The following is a 17,892-nucleotide window of genomic DNA, read 5'->3' on the forward strand; positions in this document are numbered from 1 at the left end:
ATGACAGGTCCTCCTCAACACGGCATCCAGACAAGTTGAGATTTTAAAACTGAACGTCTCCATGTTACTCTCCCTGCCAAAAATCTACCAACTGCTCCCCAACCTCCACAGGACAAAGTCCTCTCTCATCTGCCTGGAATCCAAGGCCTGCTATAATCCGTTGCCAACATAATTTTCATAATTCTATTCTTTTACACAAACACTCTGCCTCTCCTCAGATTCTGTATTAATACTTCCCACCTTTGATGCCTTTATATGTGTTATGTCTCTGGTAAAAAAGAAATTAAATCTTTTTTCTTTATCACCACTTAAAATTAATGCTAACCATTTTTCAGGTCTCAGTCCTGAGTCAAGTCATTAGAGACAAAAGTAACCATTTCTCCTTTTAAAATTCCATAGCACATATGATCTGTACTTCTTAGTTAACATTATGTACTTAATATTTGCATAGTTCTTTATGGCAATAAAACTGCCTTCTATTTTGATTACTCCTTTCAAATAGAGCTATCATATCAATACTCAAAAATTGGCAGCTCATAGAGGTCAGCATCATGTCCTCATAATTTTTCATCACACCATGACTCCAAACCTTACTTATTGTAATAAACATAAACACCTGTAAATTTTGATGACCTCATTTTTGGACTCCACACAGGAAAAAATAATAATAAAAAATAAAATCAAAGCTTTCTATATAATCTGAGATGGGCCCTATTTATCTAGTTCTTTTCAACCAGACGTATGTTTTCTATAGAAGTAATAACACATCTTTTGACATGGCCAGGAAAAGAAAAGTTGACTGCATCAGATTGATAAGCTAGAACTAAGAAGACATGTCTGCTGGTGAGACAAGCATGGGGTGGGGAAAGAACCAGGCATCCTTAGGCAATAATAATTAATTCCCCTGCTATTTAATCCATCACAGGAATATAGTTTTTAGATTGTGCACCTGTGGTCAACAGTTTGGCAGGACATTAGGTCAGGGAAGTCCAACAAAAGATAACGGAGTCTTGTAAAAGATGCAGACCAACAATGGTAATATGTAAGTAGTACAGAATCATTAGTAAGAGGCTAAAATTTGGTGACAAAACTATGTGGTTGAATCCTGACCCTGCCACCACCTTTTTTGAAAATTAGTCTCCTCAATTTGAGGAACCTCAGTTCCCTTATTTCATAGCTTGGTTTTAAGAATTAAATGAGATGTGAAAGTACTTACTATAAACTTGGTAATCACTCAGGAAATATTAGTTGCTGTTACAAATAGCAATATAATACTATTATTGTTGTTGTTTGTTGTTATCAATTAAGAATATAGGGACAGGTGATTTTTGAAATTTCAGACTTTCGAGGGCAAACAGTGAACTTCCAGAAAAATTTTCATTGATTCCTGAACAATCTTGCAGGAGCAAGCATGGCTAGAATCCCAGTAATAGTTAAAATCTGAAAATACAATCAAGGCAAGAACATAACATATCAACTAGATTTGGCCGGCAAAAGGTAGAGACTTATCTTAGGGACAACTTTCAGCTATTAGAATTGGCAATTAGGCAAAGTCCAAGGACTGAACTATAATTTCTTCAACACCCATTGACTACTGAAATGATGGATCCACAGCACTGTAGAGGCTCAGCCTCCTGATGAACATCAATAACTAGGGGTTGTGGAATGGAGGGAGAGGATGACCAGGGCAACGTACAAACAAAAGCAGATACAAATTATTGAGCACTGTATTAGTCTAGGTTCCCCAGAGAAACAGATCAATAGGATATATATATACTTGGAATTGGTTCATGCAACTATAGGAGCTGAGAAGTCCTAAAATCAGTAGTTAGCAAAAGGGGGACTCAGGAGATCCAGAGATGTAGTTCTAGTCTAAGTCCAAAGACCTGAAAACCTGGAAAGCCTATGGTATGAGTTCTAGTTCAAGTCTGAGTCCAAAGGCAGGAGAAGAATGATGTCCCAGTTCAAAGACAATCAGAAAGCAAATTCTCCCCTACTCAGCTTTTATTGTTCTTTTCAGCCCCTCGACAGATTGGATAAGTCACACCCACAGTGGGGAGGGCAATCTGCTTTACTCGGTCTATAAATTCAAATGTTAACATCACCCAAAAACACCCTCACAGTTACACCCAGCTTAATATTTAATCAAATATCCTGGCAAAGCATAGCCCAGGCAAGTTCACACTTAAAATGAACCATCACAAACACCTACTATTTGCTAAGTTTTCTATGAGACACTTCAGTGGTAGGCTTCTGAGGCTTACAGCCAAGAGCAACACCAGCAGCCAGAACTCCAGTGTTGATGGAGATGTTCTGAGTCATTCAGTAGAGTAGCCACTAGCTACATGTGGCTACTGAGCACTTGCAATGTGCCTTGTGTACCTGAAAAACTGAATTTTTAATTTTAATTTTAATTCATTTAAATATAAATAGCCACATACGGCTAGTGATTACCATATTGGATGACACAGGTCTAGGGGAAAAGGTAATAGAGACATAAACCAACAAGTAGTTACAAAATGTGGGGCTTATGCAGGAAAGGGGTACAGTTCTGGCTGAGGGATGGTAGGGCAGAGCTTATTTAGATAGAGTAGTCAGGGAAGGCCTCATTGAAGCAGCCATTAATGTTTCAGCTAAAGCCTGAAGGCCCAAATCTTGAGAAGGAGCAGCCAGATGACAAATTGAGGGAATAAATTCCAGGCAGGAGGAACCACCTACACAGATGCCCCAAGGTAGGAAAACTCGTATTTGCTTTAGCAACTGAATCAGCCACACCCAACTGCAGGGTGATGGAAAGCGTGTTGCTGAGGAAAGCAAGGGCAGCCTTTTATGAGAATAGTGGGCCACAGTGGGTGCTTGTATTTTATTTGAGGAAATTTATTTAAATTTTGTAAAAGATCATGATGGCTGATTGCTGTGTGGAAAATAATGGGAGCCTTTGAAAAGACGCTTTGTGTGTGTGTGTGTGTGTGTGTGTGTGTGTGTGTGTGTGTGTGTGTGTGTGTGTGTGTGTGTTTGCTTGAGTGAATTTATGTTTGGCTCTGCTGGTCAGAATATAATCTCTTTAATATTAGTGTGTATTTGTATTCAAAAATGATATACACTTTGCATTAATATTAATTCATCTAAAGTTTAACAACATGATATATATGTGTGGTGTTGAGCTTTTTTAAGTACAGGAAGGCAGAAATAACCTCCTAAACATGTTGATAATAAGGAAGAATTCTTATAGTTAGAACTATCCAATAGACATACTCTTACAAAGTACCTCTACCACTTCCATAAATGAGAGAGCTGCATGCAAAGACATAGGTTATTCTTAGACCCTTGAGAGGGGTCAACTTCCCACTGTAGATGAAAGATCAGAAGGAAACTAAGTTGAAAAGACAACCATGAAACTGACTAATGTGCCTACAAAAGGGAATCCATGGAGAAAGACTAAAGCTAGTAAAGGTTAATTAATTAACCTAGGGAAGACGAGATTAATAAATTATTATGAGGGTACATAGAACCCCTGTTCAGAGGGTAAGGTCTTCGTGGGCTGTATTAACACTGGAGAGGGAATTGAAGCCCACAGACGAAAACTGCAGAAGGTGCTATTTATGGCTGTGAAACTGTGGAATCAGTGAGGATAGCCGAGCAATGTCCTTCTGTGGAGATCTTTAAAACAGAATAGATTCTCATCCGTCTCATCTGAAAGGTTTAAGTGTGATCCTGCCTGAAGGCAAGGTAATGAACGGGATGACTTTTCAAGGTCCCCGCCAGTCAGCCCGATGAGACCACACAGCTGATTGTGTGCTGTGATTTTCTTTTGTTTACCCATATCTTATTGTTTTACACCACCATGTGGCCACACTGAGCAGAATGTTATAAATTTTGAATCTGAACATAAGCCTTGAGTAATGTCAAGAGTATATTCTCATACTCCTAGAATTGCACAGTCTGTTTAGAAACACTCAGTGTGTGAAATCATCTAGCATGAATATCCTTATACGTCGTGATCCTTTTATGGTATTAATTTGGAAAACAAAACTATTACCTGTCTTAATAATAACATGTCAAGTTCTTTTATTACGTATGTGCCATTCTATAGGAATGGGATTTGATTCACAATAAGCTCAGTTCATGACATAAAAATCTTTTATTTTAGATACATATATATTTAAAAGCCAGATTCTGACCCTTTTATATTTAACAGATGTATTAAGTAAATTAAGTGTGACTTCAAAAACAATTTTGTAAAATGAATTCAAATATAGTATCAAAAGAATAGATTTGCTTACAGGGGAATAATAATTTTTTTTTAATCCTGATCCAAGGAAATTTTTTTAATTGCCTTTCAGAGAGAGTGGAAGGGAAAAAGAGAAAGAGAGAGAAACATCAATGTGAGAGAGACACATTGATTGGTTGCCTCCTGTACGTACCCCGACCAGGGCCGGGGATCAAGCCTGCAACTAAAGTATGTGCCCTTGTCCAGAATCGAACCTGTGACCCTTCAGTATGAGGGCTGACACTCTAACCACTGAGCCAAACTGGCTAGGGCAAGGGAATAATAATTTTTAACACACAACTGAAGACATCATGTTAAAATAATTATAGATATAGCATATTAGGCTAATGTGCTTCTTGGTACCTTTTCTCTTTAATTTATATGATTAATACATCAGCATCCATTAGCATTTATTAAGCTCTCATACAGCGTAATACTGAATTGGATTCTGTACTGGACAAATTAAATTGACAATGCCCACCCTGTCACTACATTCCCATGCCAGCTCCACTACAAAAGTATCTGATAAATATGGACAGGAAGGTGGCCCTAGGACCAGACTACTTATGTTAGGATCCTAATAAGCTCTGTAACTCTGTAGGCTTTGGTTGTTTGTAACAAGAATTTTAATTTTTTTCTCGTTTAAGTAAATAAATAAGATAATGTAGGGTCATTAAGTGAACAAGTGTTTATTGTGTGACTACCACTATTCTGGGCACAAAATTCATGCCCTCGTGGAGCTTACATTCCAGTAAAGAGCTGATAGTAAATATCTTAGGCTTGGTGGGCCACAGGGTCTCCCTTAACTATTCATTTCTGCCACTGTTTCACAAAAGTGGTCACAGACGGTAGATAAACAATGCACGAGTGGATGAACATTGCTATGTTCCATTAAAACTTTATTGACAAACACAGGTGACAGACCAGATTTGGCCAAAGCTTGCTGACCCCTGGCGTAGAGGAGGAAGACAGCAATAAACACTACCCAAACTAAGATAATAAAATAAACACTATGTGGGACGGTGATCAGTGCTGCAGGAAAAGTAAAAAGCAAGAGCGTGGATAGTATTGCAGTGCGTCAGGATCGTCCTCCCTGGGAAAATGACACCCAATGCAGACCTGCAGGAGGTAACCAAGACAGCCAAGGCTCGCGAGGGAAACAACATTCCAGGACGGCAACTGGCACGTGCCAGTCCCAGAGGCAACAGCGGCCCCTTCGTTCTGTGGAGAGCAGTGGGGATCTTGCTGTTGTCTGGAGCAGAGTAAGGAGGAAATGAGATCAAAAGAGCAACACGTGAGCATACGGACTGGGACTCAAATACTTTATTTTTTATTGTTGACACTGTTACAGATGTCGCCCATTTTCCCCCTTCTTGCCCCCCCCCCAGGCCTTTGCCACATTGTTGTCTGTGTCCATGGGCTATGCATATATGCCTATCCAGGGTGTCCCAAAAAAATGTATACACACTTTGAATAATTATTAATTCCAATGGGTTAAATCTGAAAAGAAAGAAACCTCAATTGAGCTATCAGGTTTTAAGTGTGCATACATTTTTGGGGAACACATTTTATGTCCTTAAGTTAATCTCTTCGAGTCCCCCTGACACCCCTCCCCTCCGAGATCTGTCAGTCTGATCCATGCATCCATGCCTCTGGACCTATTTTGTTCATCAGTTCAGTTTGTTCACTAGATTCCACGTATAAGTGAGATGATGTGATGTTTGTCTTTCTCTGCCTAGCTTATTTCTTTTATCATGATTCTCTCCAGGCCCATCCGTGCTGCCGCAAAGGGTACGAGATCCTTCTTCTTTACAGCTGCGTAGTATTCCATGGTGTAAATGTCCCACAGCTTTTTATCCACTCATCTACTGATGGGCACTTGGGCTGTTTCCGGCTCTTGGCTATTGTAAATAACTGAACATAGGGGTGCATATATTCTTTCAAATTAGTGTTTTGGGTTATTTCAATAATTCCCAGAAGTGGAAATACTGGGTCATAAGGCAGCTCCATTTTTAATCTTTTGAGGAACCTCCATGCTGTTTTCCACAGTGGCTGCACCAGTCTGCATTCCCACCAGCAGTGCACTAGGGCTCCCCTTTCTCCACACCCTCGCCAGCACTTGTTTGTTGATTTGTTGATGGCAGCCATTCTGGCAGATATGAGGTGATACCTTATTGTGGTTTTAATTTGCATCTCTCTGATGATTAGTGATGTTGAGCATTTTTTCATATGTCTCTTGAACATCTGTTATGTCCTCTTTGGAGAAGTGTCTATTTAGGTCCTTTGCTGGTTTTTTAATTGGATTGTTTGTCTTCCTTTTGTTAAGTTGTATGAGTTCCTGATATATTTTGGATATTAACCCTTTATCAGATGTGCCATTGGCAAATATGTTCTCCAGGACAGTGGGCTCCCTTTTTATTTTGTTGATGGTTTCTTTTGCTGTGCAGAAGCTTTTTAGTTTGACGTAGTCCATTTGTTCATTTTGTTTCTCTTGCCCTAGGAGATGTATTGACAAAAATACTGCTATACAAGATGTCTGAAATTTTACTGCCTATGTTTTCTTCCAGAATTTCTATGGTTTTGAGACTTACATTTAAGCCTTTTATCCATTTTGAGTTTCTTCTGTGTATAAACTCAGTGTAAGTTAGTGGTCTAGTGGTCTAGTTTCATTTTTTTGTCCTATTTCCCAACACCATTTATTGAAGAGACTTGCCTTTACTCCATTGAATGCTCTTGCTCCTTTGCCAAATATCAATTGACCATAAAGGCATGGGTTGATTTCTGGGGTCTCTGTTCTGTTCCATTGATCTGCATGCCTGTTCTTGTGCCAGTACCAGGCTGTTTTGATTATAATGGCTTTGTAATATATCAAATACCATTTTAAAGACTAGTTTCTACTCTGGGTGAGATAAATAGCCTTTGCAGGTTTAAGCATAGCAGTGACCTGCTCCAGTGCACTCATTTTAATGAGATCGTTCTGTCTGCTGCGTTGAGAACAGAAAGATGGGGAAGCAGGGAATCCACTTTGAAGATTGTTGCAATAATCCAAGTGAGATGTGATGGACCAGATGGTAATGCTGGAGGTGGTGATAGGTGGCAGGATTCCGATATAGGTTAAACATAACCTGACCAGAATTTCATCTTAAATTAGATAGAAAATGTGAGAGAAAGAAAGGAGTCAATGATGACTCCAAGGGTTTTGCCTGAGAAACTTGGATAGATGGAGAAGACAACTAGGGACTAGGGAGGGGAAGTAAGGAGGGTGAGCATCTCCAGTATGGAAATGTTAAGTTTGAACCTATTCGTTATCTGGGAAAGGTTCAGAAATAGCCAAATTAAATTCAATGAGTCACTGAAGTAGTAGTAATAAGTAAAAATTTATTGTGCACACACCAAAAAGATAGTCTGCAAGCTGGGAGCACTCAAACCAAGACATGGAATGAGACTCAGGGGTCTATTGCTATAAAGCAGCTGATAGAGTGAGAAAGCAGTGACTATTTATTCTCCCCAGTTTTTGGTTATAATATTAGAATTTTTCAAATGATAAGGAATTGGTCAGTGGTCACCTCATATCAACCTTGAAAAACAATTGAAGTTTGCTTATGATTTCCGAAGGCAAGAAATGACGCACTGTCGAGTTAGTCTTGCAAAATAAGTTAAGTTAAGCTTTGTTAGTATGACTAAACTGGTTTTATCTGCTCATGGAATTTTCAAGGCTGGGCTCTGTTTTTGATTGTCACATACCTAAGTAGAGATGTCGAGAAAGCAGCTTCTATAAGAGTCTAGAGATTCAAGAAAAGGTTTAAACTCAGTATAAATGTAAGAGTTGTCAACCCACTGATGATACTTAAAACCATGAAACTGGTGACATCACTAAGGGATTGAGTTCAGAAAGAAAGCAAAGGGGTCCGAGCATTGTGCCCCAGAAGCTTCAAAAGTTAGGAATCCGGGGAGATGAAACACCAGCACAGGAGCCTGAAAAGAGCAACCAGTGAGAGAGGAGGGAAACCAGAAAGAACAGAGCTGTGGAAGCCGAGTGAGAACTCGTATACCTGAGGCAGGAACAAGCAATTGCATCACTTGCACCTGAGAGCGCCTGTAAAATGAAGACAGAATCGAACGCATTGAGCAGCATGGGGACTCTCAACAGCATTCACCAGGGCAGTTTCAGGAAAGGGGTGGAAACGAAAGCCTCGCTGGAGCGAGTTCAGGAGAGAGACATTAGAGATGGGAGTGCGCTTTCTCAAGCAGGATTTTTGTTTATTTGTTTGTTTGTAGAGAAGGAAAGAATTATGACGGTAACTAAAAGGGAAGTGGATCAGGAGAGGTCTCGGGATGCTGCTTTAAGATGATCAAAAGAACAGTGTTTATGTGCTGGGAGGAAAGCTCCAGAAAAAAAGGAAAATTTGAAAAAAAAAAATAGAAACAAGAGAGAGAGAGAGAGAGAGAGAGAGAATATTGCTGGAGCAGTTTCCATGGGTAGGCAGGATAGGATGAGGTCTGGTGCAGAAGTGTGGGTGGGTTGGGTTCACACTCTGCTATGCAAAGAGCTTAACATGGTGCTTAGCATTTATTAAAGGCTCAAAACTGACAGATATTAAAACATCAGCTGTCAGTTTAAAAGGTTTTCCTAATATGATCACGCAGTTCCAGTGCAGCTACAACACTCAGCAGATTAACGAAAGTAAGTTGAATAGAATAATGACAATGAAACGAAGACACTTAGAAGCAGCACTGAATTACATTGTGGAGCATCCGGGATGTTGGCCTAAAGTAAACAGAGATACCTGAAGGAAAGTAGGGAGAATGACAGGTGGCTGTTTACATTGACTCATGAGGTGTCAGCCAGAACCAAGATCCCACAGGTACTTGACTCCTTGTAGATGCTCTGAGTTGATTATAAATTCAGCATAATTTTTTAAAAAAAAACACAAAAACTGTCTCTTTCCTCATAAATATTGCATGGTATAATGTTATTTTCGTGCTCTTTTCATGTTCTTCCACTGATTTTTATACTGATTCATAAAGGCTATGCTGTAGGCAAAGCTATGGTAGGGAACCAGACAAAGGAAGGCAGGTTATAAAGGTATAACTCCCATTTCCTTTGGGAAGAAAATGGGATTGGAGCAACTACAACCTAAATTGTGTTCCTAATGTGGACCCAGCTCTGCGTCAGGTATTAAAAGAAATACGTGATACTTAAGAAAAACATCTCTGCCAACATGTAGCTTTATGAAACCATATTGTTATTTAATACTAGTACCTTTTTTCTTTTTATTAAATTTATTGGGGTGACATTAGTTCATGAGATTAATAGGTTTCAAGTGTACATTTCTATGATACATGATCATCACATGGCATTGTGTGCCCACAACCCAAAGTCAAATCATCTTCCGTCACCATATATTTTATTGCTTTTACCCTTTACTATCCTCCCAACCCCCTTCCCTCTGGTAACCACCATACCAGTGTCTGTGTCTGTGGGTTTTTGTGTGTTTGTTTTCCTTATTTGTTCATTTGTTTCTTTCAGTTTTATACCCCACATATAAGTGAAGTCATATGGCTTTCACCTTTTTCTGCCTGACTTATTTTGCTTAGCATATTCTCAAGGTCCTTCACAAATGTCAGTATTTCACCCTTTCTTATGGCTGAGTAGTATTCTATTGTATATATGTACCACATCTTCTTTATCCAAAACTACTGAAGGACACTTAGGCTGTTTCCATGCCTTGGCCACCATGAATAATGCTGCAATGAACATAGGGGTGCATATGGTAACTCTAGTCTTAACTTTTTTAGGAACCTCCATATCTTTTTACTACTATAATCATTGTGTTTCACTGAGGGCAGGTAGCAAATTTCAATGAATCTTAATTCCTCAGTTGTTTCTTTTGTATTTAATTTTATTTTTCAATTACAGCTTACATTCAATATTATTTTCTACTGGTTTCAGGTGTACAGCATAGTGGTTAGACAATCATACACTTTACAAAGTGCTCCCCTCATATTCCAAGGCCCACCTAGCACCGCACATAGTTATTACAATATTATTGACTATATTTCTTATGCTGTACTTTACATCCCCATGACTGTTTTGTAACTACCAATTTGTACTTCTTAATTCCTTCACCTTTTTTACCCAGTCTCAATATAAATTTGGAGATGTATTCCTTTGGAAAAAGACTTGAGCCCCTGGGTATAATAAAATCATACTTAAAAATGTAGCAATTTAACAACACATCATTACATAACAAGCAACTTTCAGGAAAGAATAATAAAAATACTAAAAATTCCAAATTTACTTCAGTAAACTCAAAACCAATGCACCAAAAGCATTGAAAATGTAGGCATTTTCTAGAAACCCACTGTGGTGATCTATCTCCTTTTCTCTCACAATTGTTCCAATACAAAGATGACAATCACTCACATTATAGAAACTATCAATTTAGCTTTTACTTAACTCAAGCCACTGGGTCTATGAGACAGGATATCTTTTACATCTTTTGAATGTTTCAAAATTGGAAAGTTTCTCTCACGAACTCTGCACAGCAATTTTAGTACAATCTGTACACTGTCCCAGAAGAAAAAACAGAAGACTGAAATATTTAAGGGGGCCTGTGGCCAGAAGGTGTAGATGTTGGTTTCTGACTATTGACCCACAGTTATACCAATGCTTGCCACCTGGTGCTCAACTTAGTAATTTGTTTACTTTAGAGTTGGACAAACAATGCCAAATCTGGCCCTGCATATGTTTTTGGAAATAAAGTCTTATTGGAACACAGCCCCACTCATTTGTTTACATATTGTTTATAGCTGCTGCCGCAAGGCAAAGCTGAGTAGGTAGAAGACACATGGCCCACAAATATTTACTATCTGATTCTTTACAGGAAAAGTGTGTCTCCCCATTTGTCTATTGGCTGGTGTCCTGTTAAACAATGTTTGTTGAGCTATATTTAGTATTGAAGGGAAGGAGGAATCAGAATGCAGTCAGCCATCACCTAAGAGAAACCAGTTTCTATCAGTACAGTACAGTGTGTGCTGCCCTTGAGAGTGAGAGTTTTCATTGATTGATTTTATTTCATTGATATTTTCACTAAGATTTTTCATTGATTTCCTCAATTCAGAATTTATTAAATGGATTTCTATTAGGTGACAGGTATCTATATGTCAACTAAGCTTCCTTTTTAGGCAGCCATGGGAAGAAACTTTTTCTTGTGTTTCTATCACAATGCAAATGTTTGAAATTCACTGTTGCCACTCTCTCATCTATGATTTTTATAGTTTGTTCGCTACCCCATACATATTCACACAACATCAAAACCTCCTAGCTCCCTTTATCTTATTAAACTAGAGCTCTGAAAATATAAAAGGAGTCTTAAAAGATTAATTATCCTTAAATTATTGTCATTTATTTTGAAATGTCAATGGACAGCTTCTTTCCAATAGCACATGTGTGAAAAGAAAAATATTGAGTTGAATAATCCACCAAATGGTGGTATTTTTTTCCATTGTTAATTTTTTTTAAGTCCTAATTTTTCTCTGTTCTGAGCAAGAATCTAAACATTTTAATTCTTTCACCAGAGTAACATAGTAAGTTTATAGCTGCTGTGCCTTAGACAACCTACATTTAGGGAAGAAAATTTCTAATTCAATTTACAATTATGTCAAGAAACAACACGTATCTGCAGGCAAAGATAAGAAGAACATTCAGGGGTACACAGTGATAGCTCTACTTAAATAAATAAACTTTGGTTCTAGTGATTAGGTATACAGGATTATTATATGTTTAATTGGCTAACGGGACAATTTGGAATTACTTCTAGTCACATTTAATTGGATTTGGAGACTCTGGAGAAAAGAAATAGAGAGGCCTAGCAGAGAAACAGTCATAAAAGTAAACTGTTTTTCCAAAGGGTGCTAAGCAATGAATTAATATCCATTGCACAATAGTTTTTAATATCCCCTCAGCTTAATAAGACTAATGCAGTGGTTGTACATGCTAGATACTAAAACCAATTCAATTAAACACAAGTTTGCGGGGAAAGGAGTGTTTGTAGAATTGGAAATTTTTTCTTTTCAATTTTAAGGAGGCTAATGTAATCAGAGGTGAATGATCTTTAACTCAGGTAAAGCCTGAGATGTACTTAAATACCAATATATAATAGTTAGCTACAATGCTATGCAAGGTTTAAAGGCATTTTAGAGTCCATAAAATGTAAATGCTTTGAAGCTTAATAAGAGGAAACCAAAAGCATTCTCTCATCATCTGTAAATACTATTCTTATACTGTACAAACAAAATATAACATCTAGAAGATAAATGGCTAGTTGCTTCTCTTATAGTGTTAAACTATCAAAAAACAAACAAACAAACAAAAAACCCTACTTTCTACATTGAAAATTGTGCCTTATGTTTTGTTTAATATTAGTCCAAATTTATACATTTCCAAATCATCTCCCTCAGTATTTATATATCCTTCCTTTTATGGTTTTCCTTTTGTCTTATAAATTTGTTTCTTTTTTTTTCAACCTGTTCTTGTTTTTAGGAGTGCCATGATTGCTGACTACATGTTCTGGCTCTTTGGAGGAAGTGAACAGTGTATAAGCAAGCTCATCAAACTGTATTGGCAGGTAAGAATCGATGTCCCAACTGGGGGGGGGGGGCCCATCTTCCTTTTAGGACCAAAATGAAGGATTTGTGTTTACAAGACTGCTGAAAAAGGTAGCTGTGGGCCTATGAATCAGAAAGACACTACTCAGTAGGAATGTATTTAATGTATTTATAATGAAGTAGATTTTCTGTGACTAATTTTAAGGGTAAAATTCAAGGTCATTAACCCTTTGCCCATACTTCAGTTTACAACCCAAGATAAATTTTAGACACCCCCAGAACTGTTTTCCCAGGCATGCTGCTATAATGACATGATCCTTTAAAATATGAACTTTGTATTTTCATAGATTCTCTTTGATCTATGACCTGTAAAAGCAGATGCTAGAAGTAATACCAATTACACAATGAAGGGAAATGCAAAGATCAGTTGTATTTGTTGGGTAACATTTAGGATTTGGAACACTTAACCAAACACACTGCAGATCTTCTTTCTTACTATTCAAAATGGCAGCAAGAAGTCGTACGAAAGGTCAGTTAGATGTCAAGAACAGTCATAATTTCTTAGACTTATAGGAGCATTAAGAATGTACTAGGTCAATCTCCTTCACAACACACAAATATATTTTTGCCTTATTCTCGCCCCACGAATTGTCAATGACTTTCTGCTGAAGTATATCCAAAACGAAGATCTCACTTAGCTTTAAGAAACAACATCTAATTTGCTAACTATATACACTGCTCTCTTCATTTAAAGTGGATTTCTACTCCCTTAAAACTTACATCAAGTGGTTCCTGGTGGGGCCACACTGACCCAATGGAAACTTGTTTCCAAATAAAAATTTTTTCAAATATTTGAAAATCAACTACAACAGCCACCTCCTTCCTCGAATCTCCTGCTCTCTAGACTGTGTGTGGCAGTTTTTCCCTTGTGTTTCAAGATGGTTTAATTTAATCAAATATGAACCTGTAGAACTAACTAGAATAAGACCTGCTAAAACAGTAATATGAAAGTGAGAAACAATCATCAGCAATCTTCTAATGCTTCCTGATTTTCCTCACATTCTCACTGTTGTGTCTTGGCCCCTAGTTTTCTGTATTTCTATCACATGTTATCTTCATTAGACAGTAAAGTATTAGGTTTACCATGTAAAATTCTCAGTAACTTATATTGTTTCATCTAAATGTTTGGAGTTCAATTTACCTACTATAAAAAATAAGAATTTAAATTAGTCTTACTTATAATTGAGACCTGTTAACCTTTAGGTAGGTAAAATTTTAACCTCAAAAAATTATTAATTTGCTGATAAGTGTTAGACTTTTCTAAGGAAAACATGTGAAAGAGTAGTAGTTGCTTATAGACATGTAAGTTAATAGTTGTAAAGAATTACTAGGTTTGAAAAAATAAGCAAATAATATGGGCTATAGATATAGTAAAGGAATAGGACATTTTATTAAAGGATTTCAGAGGCTTCTAGAGAGAGGTGGGAAAGGCATTGAATTCTGAGGATGAGAAAATAGTTAGCAGGCCTAGCACACGTTAGGTCCCAAATGAAGTTTGGTATAGTTCATTCATTCGTTAAACAAACATATAGTGAGTATCTATTGTGTTTTCTACATGAAATTAGATGGAGGGAAGGTCTGGTGTTGGTTCAACCTAAGATAGGTGAAGAGCCTGAAATTGGTTAATAATGTTTTAGATTCCTTTTTCTTTCAAAGAGCACTAATATCACAATTTACCCCAAGTAAGAAAATAATCTCCACTTAGCAACACACCCATGTTTGCTATATTAAAATAGAATAAAACAAATACTATTCTTTTGCCATTCTATAGCAAGAAGAGATAAGGAAAACATATTTCTCTTTGTATGCTTTTTTTCTCCTTTAATTTGAAGCAACTTGGTATATATAGTGAAAAGGAGCCCTTGCATGGAAGTCACGTCTGATTCAGTCCAAGTTCTAACACCAGTTACCTAACCTGAGGCAAGCTGGCCTCTAGAGGAGCTTCAGCTATAAAATAAGAGATGACTAGCATAAAGTGTTCAAGGATGGCTGTTTTTAAAGCCCATATTAGCAGTAAAATCTCACATTTTTAGGCACATACAAAAGTGATATCACGAATTTTAAGAGAAAAAGTAACATAATTAGAAATTTCATTCTGCAGATAAATTCCATAAACTAAACTCCTCTAACTAGCCCCAGTATCACCACACCACACCATTGTCTCACCAGTTATGTTCTTCCTTCTGCTAGTCAGCTTCTCCTTGATCCTAATTCAGATATATATAAAAACCTTATTCTGTTCTAGGTCAAAAGGGGGTTTAGGACGTCACCAAGGAGTGCCCAGTCCATGCCAACTTTACAGACAGGGGTGCCCCACTACCCAAACACCATCACAATGACACTGTTGAATTTAAGAATGCCCCAAACATCACAGACTAGGAATTGTATTTGCACGTACGTTCACAGACATTAATTAAAGCTGAGTACATACAGGGCTATTTTCACGACCTGTGTAAGTGGAGAAGACACTATACAGCTTCCTTTCAACGACATAAAATCCCTCCCATTGTGGTCAGTTATTCTTTTTAAAGGTTTTAAATAAGAAATGGGAAATTTCAGAATGTAAAAAGTTGAGAACCAGTCTACACCCACTCTCATAGACCATTGATTACAAACTTTATATGCAAAAGAACAGACCCTTGCTTTAGTAAGCTCAAGAACACCTTTAAATTGTATTAAGAATGTTTTTCATATCATCAACCCAGCAAAAGAAAAAGGGCAGAAAGCTCTGTGTTATATGACAGCTCACACTGGGATGTATCACTTTGAATAAAAGTGTTTGCACATGTTATTCCATAATAATGTCACCTCGCCAGAACTAGAGAGGGTTGGGAATAACTTGTCAGGAGGCCGTACTTGCATGCATGCCTCTGCAACCTGATTCCCTTCTTCTACCAGCCACCCTCCTCTTCTCAAACACCTCAAGACCTCCATCACAATTCCGAACTAACTAGCAAAACAAAAAACCCTAGTCAGGCTAAGAATTAGCTATTTTAAAGCAGTGACTCTTATCTATTCATACATTGCTCCTAAAGTCATAATATTATTCCAAGAAGAACTTTATAGTAAACTCTAATCCACCACCTAGGCCCCAGCCCCTTAGATCCAGGGCTGGATTTAATAGCATCAGAAAACAAACAAGATTTCCTGTCCTTCCACTCCTGTTTCCCCTTCCTCTTTTCCTTCCTTCACTTTCAGCCATGCTCTCAGCCACGTGGGTTATCTTGCGCGTGGCTTCATCTCCTGCAGTGTGAGTAACAGAGCCAACTCTGGTGGGCACCACCCAGCAAAGAGCAGTGAGAAAAGGCGAAAGCAGCTAATTTTGTTGCAGAATTCCCATGAAACGAGTGCAGGGGAACCCCACTAAACAGGCAAGCTGCCTGAGAAGCTCACTCCCTGCCTTAATTGTTCTGTTAAATTTCTTCTTCTTCTTTTTTTTTTTTTGATTGTTTTTTGAATCACAGACCTCTCTGAGAATCTGATTCAATTTGCAGGCACCCACCTAGAAACAATACTCATAAACATATACAGAGAAAAATGTGCTTACCCTTTATCTCATTGCTGAAAATTGATCTCCTACGCATAGAACACCAAAGCAACGTTTACAGATTATTCCGGCTTTCTCATTCTTGTGAGAAGGTTGTGCAAGTTTTCTGGAATAAAAAATTGAAATATTATATTTGACATCTCATCAATGTCAGCGTTTCATTTCAATGGCAATAGAGCTAAAACCTTGATTCACAAAGTCTTGAATAGCAGAGCTCCTATAGCTCGCAATATCTCCTTTGGGTAGGCAGGCATCAAAAAACACCAAAATTCATTTTTTATCATTTCCTTTGTCCTCAAGTCAATGAGATTATTTTTGTTAAGTCTATATCATTGAAGCTGTCTATGTCGGCAATGTGTTTCAACGTTAAAGTCATCTAAACAAAAAGGGACCTTTCTAAGAGATAAACATTTGCCAAGCATCTATAGATTTTTGTGCCTAGAAACTGTCAAGATTTTGTCAGTCTCAGACCTAGTATTAGAAAGTTCATATTGTTATTTGACTCTGGCCATCTGATTTGAAGTAGCAGCTTGACCAAAAAAAAGCTCATCATTTTTTCAGCAGCATCTCTAATAGTTAATTCAGTATTTAAATCAAAAGATTTGTCTCATTTATTTGACTAAGCTATCAGCCACTAAAAAAATAAAAGCTAGTCTTGGGATGAACTCACTGTCAATTTGTCCTAAAATGGGTTTTCTTTTCCTTTAAAAATTTTTAAAGAATTACCAAACCAAATCACTTCTAAATTTCTTCTCTGGATTGCCAACAAACTTCTTTAATAGGCAAGAACCTCCTGGGGTGTGTTCTTGCATCTTGACAAAGATCTACTGAAGAGGCACTGATTTGAGTTCTTGGCTCTGAGGAAGCTGAAGACTTTCACGGCAATAAAAGACTTCTTTGGGGATTGTTGGAAGTGTTGTCAACACCAACACAGGCCCGTGTAGAAAGCCTGGCATGTGGAGCATCTTTCCTCAGTGATGTAGCAAAGGCTGAGGCAGTGCCACCTTCACAGGTTGTCCATACGTGCAGAAAATACCAAGGCTTCCCGTCCAATTCAGGTTGTATTTGGTATTGAGATATTCACCGTCTTAAAGGCATTGATGGCATAAATAGTTTCCAGAAAGGGCTCACCATAAAGGCCTATTTCTTTGGTGTAATTATTCTCAAAGTACAAGACCAGGAGCTGGCTGCACAGAGAAACAACATTTCCCCCAGCTACACCCTTGAAGAAGATGGTGCCATCTCTAGGCCCCTAAATCCCTTCCTTGACTTTTGGGGGTTCACAGCCAGAGGCTAAGACTCTTGCAGTATTGATTCTCTTTGCAACAGCCCTTTTTTCTTTGGTTTTGGGCCTAACAAGAGACATTTACTGCTTTCGGCACTCAAAGCAAAAACTAGAACCCAG

At 37.9% G+C, this 17,892-nt stretch overlaps 1 protein-coding gene across 1 annotated transcript in view; it reads left to right on the plus strand.

Moving 5' to 3' along the window:
* The window catches only part of SPATA16 (spermatogenesis associated 16), a 163,823-nt gene that overhangs the window by 84,400 nt on the left and 61,531 nt on the right, over window positions 1-17,892 (plus strand). The window contains 1 exon segment of the mRNA XM_016208242.2: window positions 12,816-12,900. Coding sequence (XP_016063728.2) covers window positions 12,816-12,900 — 85 coding nt within the window.

Source organism: Miniopterus natalensis, chromosome 6 (assembly GCF_054644295.1).
Source record: "Miniopterus natalensis isolate mMinNat1 chromosome 6, mMinNat1.hap1, whole genome shotgun sequence".
Classification (NCBI taxonomy): Eukaryota; Metazoa; Chordata; class Mammalia; order Chiroptera; family Miniopteridae; genus Miniopterus; species Miniopterus natalensis.